The sequence below is a fragment of the Eubalaena glacialis genome, chromosome X (assembly GCF_028564815.1).
Source record: "Eubalaena glacialis isolate mEubGla1 chromosome X, mEubGla1.1.hap2.+ XY, whole genome shotgun sequence".
NCBI lineage: Eukaryota > Metazoa > Chordata > Mammalia > Artiodactyla > Balaenidae > Eubalaena > Eubalaena glacialis.
Window position 1 is genome coordinate 90153804 of NC_083736.1, and position 20512 is coordinate 90174315.

General features: G+C 37.5%; 1 protein-coding gene across 4 annotated transcripts in view; it reads left to right on the top strand.

Moving 5' to 3' along the window:
- DIAPH2 (diaphanous related formin 2) overlaps window positions 1-20512 on the top strand; it is an 878028-nt gene that overhangs the window by 656663 nt on the left and 200853 nt on the right. For all 4 annotated transcript variants that reach the window (XM_061179189.1, XM_061179191.1, XM_061179192.1 and 1 more), the window contains one exon: window positions 3191-3355. In XM_061179189.1, coding sequence (XP_061035172.1) covers window positions 3191-3355 — 165 coding nt within the window. The remainder of the gene's footprint in view (window positions 1-3190; window positions 3356-20512) is intronic.

Consider the following 20512-nt stretch of genomic DNA (forward strand, 5'->3'; position numbering starts at 1 on the left):
TTATCCTTGGCTTTTTCTGTGTGTTGTACAGGTGTTGAGCCTTCTGAAATATACACAGTTTAGTACCTTGCTACAAATAGAATATAAGTAAGTGACCTTTGCAAAGCGTGTATTCTTAGCAAGTCTGGCATGAGTCTGTTTTATTTAGGCAAGAGAGGCTAGAAAACAAAAATCTAACTTTCATTCTGTGCTGAGAAATAAAGAGAATTGTCTTATTTCTGCAGCTCTCAAACAGGATGTTCAACACTCTCTTAAAAATCAAAAAAATAGGGACTTCCCTGGTGGCACAGTGGTTAAGAATCCGCCTTCCAGTGCAGGGGACACGGGTTTGAGCCCTGGTCCGGGAAGATCCCGCGTGCCACGGAGCAGCTAAGCCTGTGCACCACAACTACTGAGCCTGCGCTCTAGAGCCCGCGAGCCTCACCTACTGAAGCCCATGTGCCTAGAGCCCATGCTCCGCAACAAGAGAGCCACCGCAATGAGAACCCCGCGCACTGCAACGAAGAGTAGCCCCCGCTAGCCGCAACTAGAGAAAGCCCACGCACAGCAACAAAGACCCAACGCAGCCAAAAATAAATTAATTAATTTTTAAAAATCAAACAAATAGATGATGATATTCTCAGAGGTAAAATCAGAATATGTAGGTAGCATTACATACAACCCTTTTGTTTGTAAAAAGCAAGTAGAGTAAGTCAGAAATGCATTAATTCTTTCAGGTCTATTGACAGCAAAATGGACTTGAGGGTTGAAAGATTTAATGTCACTCCTTAGCAAGGAAGAGGTTGTTGTGTGGCTAATGTGAATGCTAATACTTAAGTAGCATAAGAAGGAGGCTGGGAAGGGGAGCATCTCACTTTTAAAATCCTGCTGTATCCTGTAAGTGTCAGCTGCAAAGTAATTTTCCAGAAATGGTCTGATTTCCCCACTGACTTCCATTGTGAAACTAGAGCTGTGTTCCCATGGAAAATAAATTTGGCCCCAGGTTATGATAAAACACACTGAAGAATTCAGAAAATTTTATAAAATCCAGCATTTCAAGACACAGTTAGCAGTACCTGATAAAATAATACTATCACAAAATGTGAATACACTGTAGTAGATCTTAAAATAGCACACCCGAAACTGTGCTATTATTCTTTTTTTTAACAAGTCCAAGTCTAGTACCTTTACATTTAAAGACATTTTACTTCTGTGATCATTATTGATCTTTAATAGACTTAATTGTAAAAGGTAGATTTGCTTTCCTTTATATTCTTCATGGTTAGTCTACTTACCTTTTTCTGAAGCATTCTTATCAATTCACATTCAAAAGCTTTCAGCCATAGAAGAAAGACCAGAAGGAAATGTCCCAAAAAGTTCACAACACTGAGTTGTTGGAAATTTTAGTTTACTTACGTTTTTATATTTCTAAGTCACCTAAAGAGATAATTTTCTGTATCTGTATCTTCTATAATCAGGAATAAAGTCGATAATTTCTTTCTATAAATTTACACATAATGAGATACATTTAGTTGGACACATTTACATACCTGGTTCATTTTATGTTTGGTAGTAGTGGTAGTTGTTATCACTTTTTTGATAAAAATTTTAAAACAGTGATGTACTTAATTTTGGGATAAATACTTTTCTGGAGTATACTGCTGAAAGTGTAGTCCTGGTGTTACCGAACCAAACTTGGGTCCTCTGGCCACACACAGTAAAGCCAATCTACTGGCACCAGGTTGTGAAGGAAAGTGCAGCATTTATTATAGGCGTCAGACAAGGAGAGTGGGTGTGGGTGGCTTGTGCTCAAAAGCTCCAAACTCCCAGAGGGTTTCAGGGAAGCATTTTTAAAGACCAGGTGAGGGAGGGGGGTTGCAGGGTATGTGATCAGCTTGTGCATAGTTCTCTGATTGGTTGATGGTGAGAAAACAGAGCGGTGTCACAGGGGTTAAGGCTGTCAATCCTCAGGCTCCAGTAGGCCTGGGGGGCTATGTGTTCAAGGTCACCAAGTAGTTAACCTCTTCCATTTGGTGGGGGTTTTAGCATCTGTAAAACAACTGAGGAAATGTGCATCAGATACTGTTGTCTAAGCACTTAGAAAGGAGCTAAAGGAGAGGATATGGAGGAGGGGTCTGTCATGGGAAGGCCTCACTGGGTCCTGCTGGGTTAAACTGGACTGGCAGCCTCAGTATCATCTGGCATCATAACTTGTTAGAAATTATAATCCTCAGGCCCCTGGGCTCAGGCTCAGCAAACAGCATTAGGGTTTGAACAAGGCCTTTGGGTGATTAAGGTTCTAGAGCTACAGCAGAATCTCTCTCTCCCTCTCTCTCCCCTCTCCGTCCTTCCCTCTCCAAAGCTCTTCCTCTCCTCCCTTCTTTTTCTCTCTCCCTCTTTTTCCCCTCCTCATATGGGATATATGTGTATATGTATATATACACACATATAGATATATAACCTATATATAGAATTCACTGTAACCTCTCCATCTATATAGAATATGTATTAAAAAAAGAAAATATATACTTATTTCCCTGAGTTTTTCATTGCTGTTTGTTTCTACCCTACCTCGCTCCTAAAAAGATATGAGGCAGTTTTCTGGTGTTTATACTTCTGTGTTTTCATTTAGCAAACATGTTCTTCATGGTTATACCTTAAATAGTTCTGCCTCATTTATAGATTTTCAAAGCTCACTAACCAATATAATGACTCCAGCAAGTTGTTATGGGCTGAATTGTGCCCCCCCCCCATTCATGTGTTGAAGCCCTAACCCTCAAAACTTCCAAAATATGACTGTATTTGGAGATAGGACATTTAGAGAGGTAATTAAGTTAAAATGAGGTCCTTAGGGTGGGCCCTAATCCAATATAACCAGTGTCCTCATAAGAAGCGGAGATTAGGACACAGACAACACGGACAGAGGGACCACCAGGTAAGGACACAGGGAGAAGGCAGCCATCTTCAAGCCAAGCAAAGAGGCCACAGAAGACAGCAGATTTGCTGACACCTCGATATTGTATTGCTAGCCTGCAAAATTGTGAGAAAATAAGTTTCCGTTATTTAAGTTACCTGGTCTGTGGTATTTTGTGATGGCAACCCGAGCAAAGTAATGCAGAAGTGTTTACAGAAATAATGTTATAATTCAGTCTTAACATCTAGTGATTGCCTTTGAGGTACTATTGGATCATGTTCCTTAACAGAAAGCTACAGCTTTACAAAGGGTGCCAGAGAACAGTATGAAAAACTACTCACCATGCACAACAACATGATAAAGCTCTATGAGAATCTTGGAGAATACTTTATTTTTGACTCTAAGACAGTGAGCATAGAAGAATTTTTCGGTGATCTCAGCAACTTCCAAACTTTGTTCCTGGTAAGTAATATGTCTTAAAGCCTTGCAAGGCCTGTTGCTTTTGTTTTTAAATAATTTCTTCCATAGGCATTTTATTTTACGTACCTACTGACCATATTGATTTCATGTTATAGCCCTTTAACAGGAATTGACAGATATTTTATACCTGTGACATGGATTAAAAATTGTTGGCTGGCTTAATGTATAATGGGAACCTAAATGAATTATCTTCAACTTTAGGTACACATGGGAATTTTACTGCTGAAATTTTATAGAAAATGAATGAATTGGTATTCAAATGACCCTAATTTTTTATACAGCATAATATTATAATTTGACCTAGCTTAAAAATTAACATCTAAAATCATCTTTTACTCAATACATTAAAATGCTGTGACTGATGAATAAGTTTCTTTCATAGTCTAGATGAGAAACTGATTCTAAATTGGACTCTGTATCAATAAATGACCTGGAGTACCTAAAGTTTCTTTGAGAATGTGAGCTCTCCTTTTTCAAACTGTAACTCTTGGGGATAATGGTAAACGTTAGCATTAATCGGAGGTCGATTATCAGGGTGCCAGTTATGATGCTAGAGGGAAGCAAAAGCTTTGTTGTATAAATGCTGTGGGAATATTTCTCTGCATCCAGTGAAGGCATAGAAGAGCACAGTCTCCGATTATGATAGTAACAGAAAGATATGCACAATAGTTGATATCAAACAGGTAAAAGTCCCTTTATGTTAAAGAAGGAATTCTAGCAATTATCCCCAGCAGGAACATCAATCAACAAACTAATTCATTGTAGTTAGAGGTATGTTTCTATCCCCAAAGCAATCCTTTGCTAAATAAGACTCTCTCTCTTAATTGATGGTGTTGCTCCATGAAATCATTTGATTTTGGTGTGATTTGCACAGTCTATGAAATACAAATATACTTGTGGAAAGCACTTGCTTTCATCTACTGATTTAGGACAGACAACCGAGAGTACACCCCGGCTTTGATAATAGAAGCTAAGCCAGAAACTTTCATAAATATGATCATTTGTCTTATTTTTTGCTGAGAATATTAGCTGATTTTTGTCTTAGGTCTTTGCCTCTTAATAGACACACATATTTAACTTTTTAGCTGGTCAATAAGTAGCAAAATATATTCTACTGGCAATGAGTGGCTTTTTCAAAACTTAGACGTTAGGAACACACCCAGGTTATACTTACTTGGATAATTTTCAAAAAGAAAAAAAAAAATGTATGTTGAAAAGGGACGGGGACTAGAAAATACACTTCAGTTGACACGGAAAAGATAAATCCAATAATTTTCTTTTTTGGTAACATCAATGTCTATGGGTTAATAGAGATAAATAAATATAATTAATATTGTCAATCTCTATGAAAAAGGACCTTGTTTTTAACATAAATGGGATCCTAAAACACTGCCTGTCATATTATGTGCCCCCTACCTCCCCAATACGTGGACATAGAGTAGAAGTTGCTGTACTTCTCTCATGTTGCAGCATTTGTTTAATTATAATTCCTGTGTGACAGCCTATGTTTAGTCCTATTAGCCAGATGCTTAGGAGGCTTGCCAAGAACTTTACTTGTATTATTTCTCAGTCATAGCTTAGTTTTAAAAAGGTTAGGATATTATTGTTAAGAAGAACTGATTCTATGTCCTGGTGCTCTCACAAGCAAGCTATGTGATTAGGTAAGTCATTTATCTTTCTAGCTAGTTAGCTAGTTAGTTAGTTAGGAAATGGTGGGATTACACTACTGATCTCAAAGAACTTCTTTCTCTTTAGAGTCTATGAGTCATGGTGGGAATTTCAGAGAGTCATTTGTATTCCATACATAAACAGGATATATCTTTTTGTCTACTGGCTTCACTGTGGGTGTAGCTTGAGTACAGGGAAATTATTTGTCACAAATCATTCTCATTGTAAATAAGTTGACATTCTGAAGCCCGGTTGTGTGTGCATTTAAGTTAACTTCTTGAGAACCTGCTAAGAGTTTGGGAGCTTTCAAAACAGGTGACCAGCTCCTACACTGTGTCTTGGCCAGCCATTGCCACCTGTCCTACAGAATACTACTGCTACCACTTCTATTTACCAATCCTTTTAGACTTGCTGTCATGAGAAGTAGTGTGCAACTTTTTAGCTCTTTTGAACTTGAGTTGGTCACATAACCTCTCTGGGCATCAGTTTCCTCATTTTTAAAATATGAGTGATAATTCCTGCCATGGCTTCCTCACCATGATGTGAAAACACCTCATAACCTATGCTGTGCAGATGGAGAGTATTATTAGCCATTCTCTGCCTGTCCATTCAATTATTACTTATTGAGAACCAACTTGATTTTGGTAATGCTTTAGTCCAGAGACAAAAGGAAGAGAATGGTTTCTATCCATGAGTGGAGGGCGACGGACAAATGCAATATAGTTTGATAAGTGCTGCCGTAGGAATATGTCAGGGTGCTATAGTAATACAAAAGAGAGACTGCCTAACCCTGCCTGAGCTGGCCAGAGAAGCCTTCATAGGGAAAGTGACATTTAGGCAGTCTGGAAAAATCCATAGGACTTTGACAAGCTGACTTTGACAAGTAGGTTTAAGAGTTTTACACCTGACCTATAAGCCGAAGACTCCTAAATCAACATCACCAACTTCAGTCAATCATCTATGCTCACCATGTCCCTGTTTCATAGTGAACTTAAAGTGATTTCACTCTCCCAGGGGAGGGAAGAACCTTGAAAGAGAGACAAAAGTTGTCATCGCCACAAGTTCCCATTTTCTTAGTGCTTTGTGTGTTTGGCCTCAGGGTTCTTGGCGCTTAAAAGCATATTGGACTATAGATGGAAGCAATAAAATACCAGTAGTGCTGAGAAGAAAATAAGAGTTCTGATTCATGTGCTACCAAAAATTACTTCCAAATGAACTCAGAGTTTCATCTTGGGAGATCTATTTGGCATGTGTAGCATAAACAAAATACAGATACCAAAAAAATCTTCCTAAAAGAGATAACCTCTAAAAGATGGGGCAAATGGAAATAAACAAAAAGGGTTGACATTACGGATTAAGACCTTTTTCAAAATAATCACATTCAAATGAATGGAAGCAAAATTGGGCAATCTCTATGAGATGCTGCTCTATAAATTATTCATATCATTCATATTACATATTACTCAACTAATAAGGATATTGAAGATGTTCAGTTGAATGTCCTATATATTGTCATGAAGATATATGTAATTGGAAACATTTCTAAATTCAGAATTAAGACTCTCTTTCTAGTTAGCTTCTCTGAGAGCAGGAGAGTTTTAAAAACTGCTTATAATATAGGCAAGGTTAATTAATAATCCCTAAATTTAAGTTGAATATTTTGTAGAAGAAAAATTCCAGATTTACATAATATCAAAACATCTCTTTTGCTTATTCTCCTTTATGCTTCAGTCATTCGACTAGTTCAAATAGTTGACTGCACAGTCTTTTTTCTTTCGAGATATTTGGAATAGAATGTTCAAAATCAGTGAACCTTGTGTGTTTCACCACCATGCAGCATCTTCCTTGGGCATAAAAATTAATTTCAGCTGTTGGGAAAGTGTTTTGAGGCAAGTATTATACTTCAGTAACTTTCATAGCTCCAAATAAATTATAGAAAATATTTCTTTTCTCTTTTAAATCTGTCAGTTTCCTGCTGCTTCTGTGTGTTTTTGATTTGTTTTTTAAAGAACAATCTGTTACCCAGGCACTCAATAAATATTTGTTGTGTGAGCGTCCTCATTCTATATCTTATATACTAGAAATAGAGGAACAAGGCTTTATAGGATTATTAGATCCATTGGCCTAACTTAAGAAGAAAATGTTACCATTACTATTAATCAGGCTAGCAGATTTCCCCTCAACAAAATAAGTGTTTGCTACTGTTCATTTGATAACTAAACTTTAAGAATTTTTTTAAAAATCAAGACTTTAACAATTTTCAGCTGCTCTTAGATGAGCATTAAAATGGCTAAGTGTTAGGAGGCTAAGTGATATCTATAAATCATGGCGTTTTATGCCGTTGTTCAGTCTTGTTGCTTCTACCTCCTAAATATTTTTGGACTTCACCCATTTCTCTCCAAGCCCACTGACGCTACTTTAGTTCTGGGCCCCCGCCATCTCTCAGCTGGACTATTAATTACAATGATGTCCTGACTGGTCTCTCTGCCTACTTCTCTTACCATTTCTAACTTCTAATCCATTCCCCACATTATAGTCAGAGTAAAACTTAAAAAACCAAACAAACAAGATAATGTTACTTTCCTGGCTTATGATTCTTTAATGACTTGTGTCCTCAGGATAAAATCTAAACTGTTGAAAATTAAGGTGGTTTACAAAATCAAAAGAACTAAGATTACTTAAAGCCCAGACCGTCCTAAGGCTGGCTGAATAAGCCATAATCACTTGAACTCTCCTTCCAGACTGGGAAAAGTCAAGTATTGACAGTGGAGGCAGCAGAACAAAACAGCAGGAAGTGCCTAAGAGGACCTGAGCCTCTTACAACAGAGAGAAACTTTGGGAGCACAGTATCGAAGGCTCAGTAAATGAAGGCTCGGAGGCAAATGTGTGATTGTCATCTTGTGTTAATTGCTCCCTAGCTAGTGCGGCATTGGGAGTTATGACAACCAAGGTTGCTCTTATCTTAATTCTCAGTTAGGGATGTTCTTCCTTCTGTCTTAAGTAATTGTTCTTTTAAAATCTAACCTTATCTGAAAGCTCCTTGTAGCCATTTTGGCTTATGGAGATACTTAATTTTGAGAAGCTCTCATTTTCCTCAAGCCATCTTCCTCTTTACAAGGACTCAATCATGTCTAAATCTAAACTATAATTGGAAAGCAAGGTGAGCATCTGCATCTGCACTCAAAGGCTAAATTGATAATATATAGAACATTTTATTCATTCATTAAAGGCAATTTGCCTTTAAAGAAATGAGGATGAATTTTTGCATAAAAAGACTGTGTGTATAATTCCTGATCCAAGAACACTAAGTTATTTTGAAACATTTTTAAGCCTTCAATTCACAAAGCACTTGACATTTAAAGGAAACTGTAGTACAGTATTGTAAAAATGGTGGACTTATGTTAGAAACCAAATATGTTCTTGAACAAAGAAGTCTTAATCAGTAATATAAACTCTATTATCTAGAATTCCATCATCCAAAATCTCTACTAGATGCCTCAAAAGTTGATGCATATTTGCTTTGCCAATAAAATGGTAATTAATATTATGAAGATGCCCTTGAGAAACAGCAAAGACCCTGATGTGCCTCTTGAAATAATATAGTTTTATTTGTAAGCTAACTGTCTCATCACCTGTGAATTCAGATGTTTACACTAGTAACAATAATCCAGATATCCCAGATTATCTCTTCTTTACCCCCACTGGCAGGACTCAAGCTCTCTGCAAAGTCTCCACTCCCACAAGTACATCTGGAGTCATCTCATATGGGCTCAAACCTGTGTCATCTATAGTCACCGCTTGACATTTGCCCCCACATATTTGAGTGCCTCCTGTTCTAGGGTGATGAGGATATAGCATTAAACAAAATAGACAAAGTCCTGCCCTTTCTGTCCTCCTGCAGCTCTCACTCTGCTGAATGCCTTTTGCCGGCAAAGCTGCTTGAGTTGCCCTCAATGATAATGGCCACATCCGGGCCAAGGTTGCAGTCTCCTGCTGCTCCAATTTTGCCATCAATCCTTGCAGTACTTGAGTGTGGGATTATGCTCAGTGCAGACGTAGCCATGCTTCCTGAGACCCTTCTTAAAAAGTTTATTTCTCGTCTCTTCTGATCCCTTTCTCCTTGGAGGCTTAAAAGTTTTTTTTTGAAGTCCTAGAGGCCTAAAGGGGATCCTAAAACCATAATCCCCTCCATTGCCCTTCTTCCTCCCTTTTGTTCAGGCACCTAGGCAGGTATCTTCCTTTTCCTAGAAGGCAGGGATAAATAAAGTACCAGCATAAATCCTTTCATGCAGATAGAGCCCTAAGGGCCCACCAGCTCCCCCTATTTAATCACACACACCCAGATAGTTCCCTTTGAGCTCAGATGGGACCACCCTGGCTACATAGCCTTAGGTTTATTTTGAGCTATTGCAACTCTTTGAAAATAGGCAATCCATGTAAAATACATGGTAACTCTATGAAGCAGAATATTTGACCAGAATACTTCATTCCCCAGCTGTGCCGGAGAGCAGACTTTACTGTATTATGCAGACATCATTGAATTCTTCTTTAGAAAACGATGTCACCTATCAACTGTTGTATTCTGTTTGACTGTTTACTTTGGGCCAGAAGTAGATGCCCTATTTTTCTGATATGATTGTTCCTTGTATAAAAAAGCTAAATATTATATCATAAGGAACTAAAGGAATATGTAATAATGGCATCCATGGTTTAAAGAAAACCCACATTCCCCAACATGAGAAAAATGCCTACTGGTATAAATGGTTTTTAAATGGGTACACATTTTAGATTAATATTATAAAAATTTAGGATATCATAAATGTTTCTAAAGATATTTCTCAAAGTTGTCAGAATTGTTCATGGCAAGCTGGATATTGCCCTTTAGAAATCTAAGACAACATAATAGCTAACACTGAAAATATTAACAAAATCAGTTCAATGCCTACTTTTCTCATTGAAGTCTAGTAATAACTAGAACCAGGAAACAAAATGCAATATCTTTAGTTCTAGCAATAACACCTCACATAGAATTTTTCAAGGAAGTGTTCCCCATAAATAAGTTATTATTGAATTATATCCAAACACCTGGAAGTGATGCTGAAACTCAGCCTCTGTGCACTGGTGCCGGATCGAATTTTGGAGACAGAGTTTTGGGTGAAGTAGAGAAGAATAGCTTTATTGCTTTGCCAGGCAAAGGGGGACACAGCAGGCTCATGCCCCTCAAAACTGTGTGTCCCAACCCAGGGGAGTTTGGTGAGGAGTTTAATAGCAATGGTTCAAGGGCAGGGTTGCTAGTAAGTATCAGGGTATGTGCAGGGTCTGCATTCCTTTAATCTGGCCTCCCGTGGTCTCCTGATGAGCTGCGGTTCTTGAGGTTATCAAACTATGACCTTCTCTCTGGAATGAAGAATGCTTCATCAAGCAGTTCATCTTCCATTTGTTGGGAGTTTTAGTACTGCGGAAGAGCTCAAAGATATTGTTATGTGTATCCTTGAGGCGGAACCAGGACCGTGCCTCAAGGCTGCACTATTGTTTCTTGGCTGCCCCTCCCTTGTCTCTGCACCCCCTCCCTTCCCTGATTAGTAACTGTTTGAATCTGCCCTTTGGAACTCAGGGAAGGTCACGGAGGCTGTAGTCTATTCTCTACAAACAAGAAACAGGGGACACAGAAAGGCTTTCCTGCCCAGGAGCCCCACAGGGTCCTGCTCGGTTTCACTAGCAGGAAAGTTATAAGATAAGCAGGAAAATATATGAGCTGACCTTTTCCAGTGGCCCTGAGATTGGCCAAAGCTATTGATTGTTATCAAAGCCTGCCTGTTAAAACCTGAGCAGGAAGATTCCAGAGGTTAATGCTACTGGTATCACCCTCTCAGCTTGCTGTTTTTCTTCATTCTGCTTCATCCTCATTTGTTTATCAGAAAACATGCCCTAGTCCCTGTACGAGGCAGTAGGAGGCAGGACTCTCCCTGGAACCCTGCCCATGGAGCTCCTTTTGCCCAATATGTCTCCTCCCTCTTCTTCTCCTCCCCCCACTTGCTCTCCAGTTGCTTTAACAACTTGTTCAAGTCACTTCATCTAAGAAGCCCTCCCTGCTGCTCCAACTTTAGCCTAGATATCCCTTCTGGGTACTTTCGTACCTCCATCCTAGCATATTTTACCCTGTAGTGTGTTCATCTCCATATCCTCAGTGACCAGCACTATAATTAGCCTACCATGGGTAGGCTAATCACTAAGGATATGTGTGTGTGTGTGTGTGTGTGTGTGTGTGTGGGTGTATACACACACACACACACATATATACTCATTGAGTTATATTAACTCAATGAATTAATATAACAATGAATGAACCAAACAATCAAAGATGAAGAAAATCAAATTTTTGGCTGTCCAGAGCTCACATTCTAGTGGAAAAGGCTGTCAAAGGAACAAATTCTAATAGTAAAATGATACATATATACAAAGGGCTTGTGAGAAAGCAGAGGAGAGAGGCATTTGTTCTGTCTGATTTAAGGAAGGCTTCAAAGAAGAGACGTGCGTACTGCAGCCTTTCACATTTAAAGAAGTCCTTCCTTTTTTTGTTATTCCCCAACTGAGTTGGTGTTTATGTATGGTGGTAAACATGTATATTTCCTAGTTTTCCATGCCGAGTTCAAAGTGGAAAGACAGCTATTTCATTTCCAGGGAAGCAGCTTTCAGGTAATTATTATGATCTAAAGGTTATCTATCATATGGTTGGACAAGCAGTAACCAAGCTTCAATTACTTCTTATGACTGACAGCCGTCCTGAGCAATAGGCTAATCGATGCAGATTATCTAGGGCAAAATCAGTTACTTAAAGACTGACTTGTCTGGTGTTTGGGGCAGTGGGTCTTATCCAGGGATGATCTTGCCTCCCAGGAGACATTTGGCAAGGTCTAGAGACATTTTTGGTTGTCACAAACAAGGAGGAAGTGCTGCTAGCATCTAGTGGATGAAGCCTGGGATGCCGCTAAATATCCTACAATGTACAGGACGGTCCCTCACAACAAAGAAATAATCCTTGGCAAGACTGAGAAACCCGGCTTTAGGGTTATCTGCTAAAGATTTTTGTTTTTAATTTTCATTTGGAAGACAATGCGAGGTGACTCAAATTAATAAGCAGAATTTGTACTAGATAAATTAATAATGCATCTATTTGTCACATCAATTTAATATATTAACAATAATTTCAATTATTGACTTGATCACTGTAAAGTATTGTTTTAATTACTAATATTTTCTGTATCGTTGAAAGATGTTCTGGTTCATATGACTTGTAAAATTTTTAAATCATGCATGTTAATTGTAGGAAAATTAGAAACCATAGGCAAAAAAGAAAAAAAAAAAATTAACTGAAATCCTACTACCCAGAGATAATATTAATAGCTTGCCATATATTCTTCCAGACATTTGTCTGTGCAAGTACATATGTATTTAAATTGTGAATATATTTTTCTTAAAATAATAATAATAAAAAGTCTTGTGAAAGTTTAAGCCCTAAGTGTGTATTTACTTGTACTTCCTAGCAGCTTATGCCTGTATGTATATGATCATCAGCATTTAGTGTATAGTGCCATTGGTTATCCCTTCAGTTGTGATTTAACATATTAATTAGCTCATTTCATGATACCTTTTTCAAAATACCTGGTCTTTGGTGCCATGCTAACCATCATTGACTATTGGAAGTTACCTGTAAATAGACCGGTGTAATCTTGCTTTCTCTTTTTGTTTTTACATAATACCCTCATTAAACTTTCCTGTGGCAATTGCTTCATAAGCCTTCTGCTACTTGTCTCTGCTGTACATTTTGATTTAAGAACCATTATTTACCTCAGCTAGGCTGTCTTTTAGTTAACAAGTGCAAACTGTTAATTTTATAAGGGGTTGTAATTTAATCACAAAAACCTTTCACAAAAGTAATAGTATGATTTGAAGTCAGACCAAATATCCTTCTAAATATATCTATCTATATTTATATAAATACATTTACATAAATATATTTATATATTAAATATATATATATGTTTTCCTTTTGTTTCCTCTCATTCTCTCCTTGAATCAAATTTCAAAGTCATAGAATACAGTCTTTGAAGCCCTTTTTTTTTTTTTTTTAGATCTAAAACATGTTATAATCCTGATGATGAAACAGTTTCTATTTTTGCTCATATAACTGTTTTGATTTTATTTTCTGCAAGTGTTTGGTCTCACAATAATCAGAATGTCCTGATTTTCTTGATAGGACTTTTAGGCAAATCAGAGATTGTATGGTATTCCCGAAAAGCCAGGGAATAGACCAGTCATTCGTTTAAATCCTGGCATTTTGAATTGGAAGATGTTCAAAGTCTATTATTCTTCAAGATCTTATAAATTCTGTGTTCAAATTAGTGGATTACTCACTATGATGGTTTAGTTGAAGTCATTTATTTTTTTCAGATTTCACTAATAGTGCATAAAAGAGCCAAACTTGTTTATATGGAGACAGTATAGTTTGGAATAGTATAGAATTTGTTTTTGCTCAGTTGTCTTTGGTCTAGAAGAAAAAGAAACAAGCTTCATGTACATTAGAGACAAATAAAGCAACAGTGATTCGGAAGAGCAAGATAGATGATCAGCTAAAATGTGGATGAAATAATAAATATAACTGTAATGACCAATTGTAATCTCCAGATGGGAGATATGGGTTGATGTCCCTTACAACCTGGAAACTTTATTTTGAAGATTAATTATTTTTAGTGTTATAAGCCATTCTCCTTCATCAGATGACATCTCTAAGAAAGTATTTGCCCAAGTACTTGCTCCTTAGTTTAAAATACAAGATTTATAAATAAAAAATCAATTTAAGATTAAGCTTCTTTAATACATCATAATTATGTAGTTGTTCTTTCATACTATATTAAAAGTCTAAAGCATATAATATTTTCATAGAAATACATTTTTATTACATTTGAGCATTATTTAGGCCAAATAAGTTTTAGATAATCCTTTAGGCAACAGGCTTTAATGCATAGGGCAAATTAATTTATAACTATTACTGTAATGCATAGGGCAAATTAATTTATAACTATTACTGTAACTATAACTGCTTATGTATGTAGATATTGCTGCTCGAATATTTTTGTAAGTGCCTGGAAATTATCTATAAAATAGACAACCCAAAAGTACATTGCTGCTCAGCATTGTTTGAATTGCCAAAAGTTCCAAATTCGCAAAATACAAAATGAAGGAGATGTTTTTGTGAAATGCACACTTGGGTTCATTTAAATAGTTTAAAAAAGAATCTTGGGGAATAGAACTTTAAATAGTAAAGATTATTTGTTTATTTCCAAGGTACCCTTCTTTGTTTGTTTTCTGTCTTTAGCTGGAATATGCTGATACAAGACAGCTCTGCTTTTCCAGCTTGCTTGCTTGCTTTTTCTCATTCATTCATTCAGCAAATATTTACTGAGTTCCCACTGAATTAAAGATACTGTTCTAGCTACTGGCACTTTTTAGTTTACTACAATTTCTGCCCTCATGAAATTTGACTTGTAATGGGGAAAGCGAGATAATAAACTATAAACATTATTATTAGGAAAATTATGTGTTACAACATAATAAACGCAATGGAAAGAAAAAAAAAATGTGCCAAATGGGAAAGCCACATGGCGATGGCTGACAGGTTTCAGCATTAAAGTTCCTTGTACAATCAGTATTTTAAATTAAGACTTAGATTTTAGCACTATAACTTTTTCTGTAAGTGTAGGAATCATTGAGTTTTCTTGTTTAGAAGACTTCACTAGTCACAATTAGATGATTTTTTTTATACAAACCCTAACTATTTCATAAGTTGTGTATCCTTATGTGGTATAGGAGAAATAAAAATGAATTCTGCCCCCCTTGAGAGAAAGAGTCTTCCCAAGGGCTTTATCATTTCAATTAAATAATTATAACCTTGTCATCTGAACTATGGAGGCTATGCAAACAGAGATCTTTACCTAGAAGCAGACAGGAGCTCTGACAAAAGATGGGATGTATAGCAAAGCATGTAGTACAGTAAAAGCATACTTTTAGTGCCAAAAAAGTGAAAAATTCTAAGGAACTTACAAAGACATTGAGTTCATCTTGGATTCTTTTTGCCCTGGTCCTTGTTCTCTGCCAGCTGTCAGCTAATTGATCTGATAAACTAATGCAGTACTGTGTCACTCAATTCTCCACTACATGCATGCCCTTTAAATTCAGGACAGTGCCTTAATCTGGCAGAGCAATTCTGCTGTCAAGAACTTCTTGCAGCGTGGCTAGCTGATAGAGGAAATGTTGGGGAGAAAGGCAGCCTTTCTTGTACCTCTGAAAGAACATCATGTAAGTGGCTGCCTAATCTTTCTAGGTCTAGGATTTTTTTCTCCCCATCAAGGACATTCCACAACTCAACTTGTCTGTTTTGGTCTCATAATCCAGCTCTATGATCTGTGTTTTTCAGATTGGCATCCTCTGGTATTGGCTTCCCCCGTGATATAGATCAGGGATCAGGAGTCTATGACCCAGGGGCCAAATCCAGCCTGCCCTCTGCTTTTGTAAATAAAGTTGTGTTGGCTCACAGCCAAGCTCCTTTGTTTCTGTATTGTCTGTGGCTGCTTTCACTCTATGATGGCAATGGTGGTGCTGAGTCTTTGAGACAGGGTCCATATGACCCACAAGGCTGAAAATATTTACTATCTGGCCCTTTACAGAAAAAGCTTGCTGACCCTTAATATAGCACATGCAAACAAGGGGGTGGAGGTGAGATTCTGCTAGGGAAATCACAGAAAACAGATACAGTCTCTTGTGTTTTAACTTTCAAATGCAGTCCCTCCTTAAGAGGGGTTAGCTTTTAGAGAAGATGGGAATTAGGAGTTTCACTAGAAGAGATGTGGTATCAACTGGACTATTGATTTCCCCTTTCCTTTCCAGGTGACATTCATGTCTTTATATATTGCTCCTGAGACAGAACTGCTGCCCTCATCTTGCGTGCTTAGCAGGATAGTGAGACCCAAGTCTTGCTTAGCCAATAGTCCTGAACTTACTTCTGTATCCCTGGAGGCAAATGATACTGTACTTCTGTGTCTTTTTAGTGCCTATAGTATATTAGATATACAATATATGCTTTATACTCCTGATTTTCCCCCTACTCTGCCTTATACTATGATACACACGTATCCCGATCAGTAGAACAATCCTTTGTCATAACGTGGGCAGGATTTCTTGGTTTTGACTTTCAGTGGGAATATCTCCACAGTCTATTCCTTTGGATCCCCGTCCTTCAATCTTAAATGTGAGCATTACCAAGGGTCTACCCTTTGTCCTACATAGTTTTTCCTGAGCAGTTCATATCTATTCTCACGGTTTCTACTCTTTCTTGAGTTGTGATCTTATTCTTCAGCTCTAGCCTCAAGTTTATTGTCTGTTGGATGTCTCTAACTAGATTTCCCACAACTGTCTCAAACTCAGCATATTCAGAATGGAACTCATTACATCTATTCCCAATTTCCTGTTTTGGTTAATTATATAACTAATTAATGAACATATTCTCTGTTTTGGTTAATTAAATAAACATATTCTCTGCTTCTGTTAATTAAATAAACATATTCTCTGTTTTGGTTAATTATACGACTTGATATCTTCTTCTCTGCCACCATTCACATCTATTCAACCCCCAGTTCATGTTGATTCTGTCTGAATCACAGTCACTTCAACTGCCCTAGTTTTGGTATTTGTTGTCTCTCCCCTGCAGTAATCTTTTCAGTCATCCTGACCTCAGACTTAGTACCCTCCAAACCATCTTTATACCACTGCAAGATATTTCTTTCTAAGACCTAGGTCTCCCATTTGCAGCGACATGGATGCAATTAGAGATTATTATACTAAGTGAAGTAAGTCAGAAGGAGAAAGACAAATGCCATATGATATCACTTATATGTGGAATCTAAAATATGACACAAATGAACCTGTCTATGAAACAGAAACACAATCAGGGACATAGAGAAAAGACTGGTGGTTGCCAAGGGGGAGGCGGGTGGGAGAGGGATGGAGTGGGAGTTTGGGATTAGCAGATGCAAACTGGTATATATAGAATGGATAAACAACAAGGTCCTACTGTATAGCACAGGAAACTATATTCAATGTCCTGTGATAAACCATAATGGAAAAGAATATGAAAAAGAATGTATATATATGTTTAACTGAGTCACTTTGCTGTACAGCAGTAATTAACACAACACTGTAAATCAACTATACTTCAATTTTAAAAATTTAAAAAATAATAATAAAACCTAGGTCTCACTGGGAGACCCATCTTCTCAGACCTTTAGTGGCCGCCCACGGGTGACAGTAAAGTCTAAACTATCATTTGGAACCCCTTGGCAGTCTAATTCGCCCCCAACCACTCTTCTTTTCCTCTGCTTAGAATGCCATCATGTGCACCATCGTCCTTTCACCTGGTGAAATCATTTTCTTCCTTCAAGACTCCGTTCAGTGGTGACTTTCTCCATTACATCTTTCCTAATCTCTCCTCCTCGACTCCAAGGAGAATTCATCACTCCCTAGTTTGTATGCTTCCATCACGTGGTTAGTGTGATGTCACACTGCGTTCATTATAATTGGTGGTGTGCAGACCTGCTTTCTCCTTTATGCTGTGAGTTCCTCTGGAATAAATGTATCTCACCTGTCTGTGATTTTTGTCACACAGCAGAGTGTGTGGCACATAGTCACCAGCAGATATTTATTGATCCATAACCATATTTGTAACTGGTGATCGTGCTCCTTGTGTGCTAGACATCTAATAATAAATGTCTTTTGTATTAAATGCTTCAAAGCCCTCTAGCTGTCTCCTCCCCCTTCCCCTGGCCTTCCTCGGCCAGTTTTTCCAAAACCTTTCATTATTTTAATGATTCTTTTGACTCTTCATCAACATTGATACAGCAAATATTTGACTGAAGTACTTAAACTTATCTACATTCACCCCATCACTCATCATTGTGAAATCCCAAAGTGACGTATATTTTCCACTTACATATAACTCTTGAGTGAGCTATCCAAAGGCACAGGAAGTACCTCATGTTTACTGTTTTATTTGTACATTCTAGTATCCAGCCTCTCATTTGTCAGCATTACTTTGTGATTTACTGTTCCCTTATGACTGATTATGACCCCTTAAATCTTCATTATTTATCCATGGCCAGCTACTCCCCTGCTTATGTCTCTAGGATGTTTTTCTGTTTATGGTAAAAATCATTACAGAAGGACTATTCTTCAAACATACACCTGATCTTTCTACCTTCTCTAAGTCTTGCCATCTTCAAAAACCCTTTGAAGGGAATAAAACTTTTATTTAGGGGAGTTGCTGCATTTTAAAAGAAGAAAAATAGTCGTTAAGTTTTACAGGATAAAATTTAGTCATATTAAATTTCTTAAGTATATCATAGTGTTGTATTTTACCTTTATAGTACTTAAGCATAAACATGCACGGTATGTAGAAAGTAGCATTGAGATTTCATTGTAGTAGAGTATCTGTGAGTCAGAACGGCATTGTACAGAAGTTCACACTGAAAGAAGTCAAATCTAAAACACAACGTTTATTATTGCAAAGCTTTGTACAGGAAATAAAATCCAGTGTGTCTGTAAACTCCCTAAATCCCCTAGTAAGTTATTTGTCCAACATGTCAGGCCTAATGGCAAAATCCCTCTATACCAATAAATAAGGCAACTTAAGCAGAAGATTCATGATGAAGCCAGAAAACTCCTCTATAAATAATGGCATAGTATCCAGGGAGGAAGGAGGTAAAGGAGAGGGCAGTAGATCATTAGCATAGTAAGACAAGGATATTTCCATCAGTAAGGAAGCAGTGATATTTGGCCAAATCTAGGTCATGATCAAGGATATAATCACAAGTGGGATGGGTTTTACATTGTGGAATGTAGCTGCAATGTGCGTACACAGATGGAATGGCTTGCTTCCCAGAATACAATCACCACCATATAACAATGTCCTTATTATTTCTAGTTTTGAAAAGAGGATCTTAAAGCAGGATACCCTGGTCCTGCCCTCTATCCTATCCAAACCCAATTGTGAAGTGATCCACACTCTAATTTAATTTTCATGTATTTTCACAGATCAACTCTTTCCGGCTATAGCAACCCCAGATTCAAGGGGTTGAATAACAAGATATTCATGTTATTTTTCCTGTTTTATGAACTACTGACTCAGACATACACACTTCTAGAGCCAAAATATCCTAGAATAGAAAGTGAGGAATTCCCCGTGGGTTTATCTCGTAACTCAGGCTCCTGGCATGTTTTCCAGAGCCTTTTAGCAGCTAAATAGCTATTCTTCAAATAGGTTTTTAGAGAAAGTAGGTTCATAACTTGACTTGGTTCCACTGCTTTGCCATTCTTACTATAAAATTATTTTTAATTCTCAAACAGAGTTTCTGTTCTTAGAGTTCAAACGCAGGCACTGTTATTCTGCTTCTGGAAATCTGGAAGATATCAGATAAGCTTTGTCCTTTAAATAAATATCCACTTCCATGGATAGAGTTATATCCGTGTCCACGGATAGAGTTATATCCCTTAATCCTGTCTTCCCTGAGCTTAGTTATCCATCTTCTTTTGGTTCGTGGTTTGGCATTTCCCAATCTTTCAGCATTTCCCTTATTCTTCATTAGAGTTCTCCTCAGGTTTTTATATATCCCTTAAACAAAGGAAGATCCAGATTTGTGAGGCCTGAGTTTATATAAATTGGGATGATCCATTTAGGAAAAAGAATATGAAAATATTTTTCTTTTGCAAACTTCACAAAAACACATGGGCAGGTGAACACGTTGCCAGCGCCCCTCCCCCACCCCATGCAAGTGAGGGGTACTGATGCCCTTGCTTTATTTAGCTTCATGGTGAATCTGCCTCTGCCCTTAGAGTTGTTCCTCCCATAAATTAAGCACAGCTCTTTAAAAAAGGCCAAACTGTCAAAAGAGATAAACCTAAGTCAGAATGTTGTTATCACACGTGCTAAGCTAGTATTTACACTAAATTAATCATCACTGTCTTCATTAATTAAGAAATACTTATTACATGCCGCCTTTGTATTAGATGCTCTGTTCGGCTTATACTTGAGTGCTTATCTGAATATATCATACGTGAAGCAAACTAAACCGACACAGCGCCTGCCCTTTCAGATGCTGTTAAACTAAGCCAAGACTGAAGCAAATGTACATAAAGGAAATCTTTGGTTATCTGAATCCATGTTACATATTTAACATATATTAACATATATGAAAAAGGATGAGCGTATCTTGACTTGATGGTTAGGGAAGCAGTCCTTGGGGTCTCCAATTTAATCTGAGGGAAGAGAGGTTTAGAGGTATGCTCTCTCTCTTCTGCTTAATGAAAATGACATATTTCCCTTACCAACAATACAGCATGGAAGTGTCAGGTTCACTGCAGGAC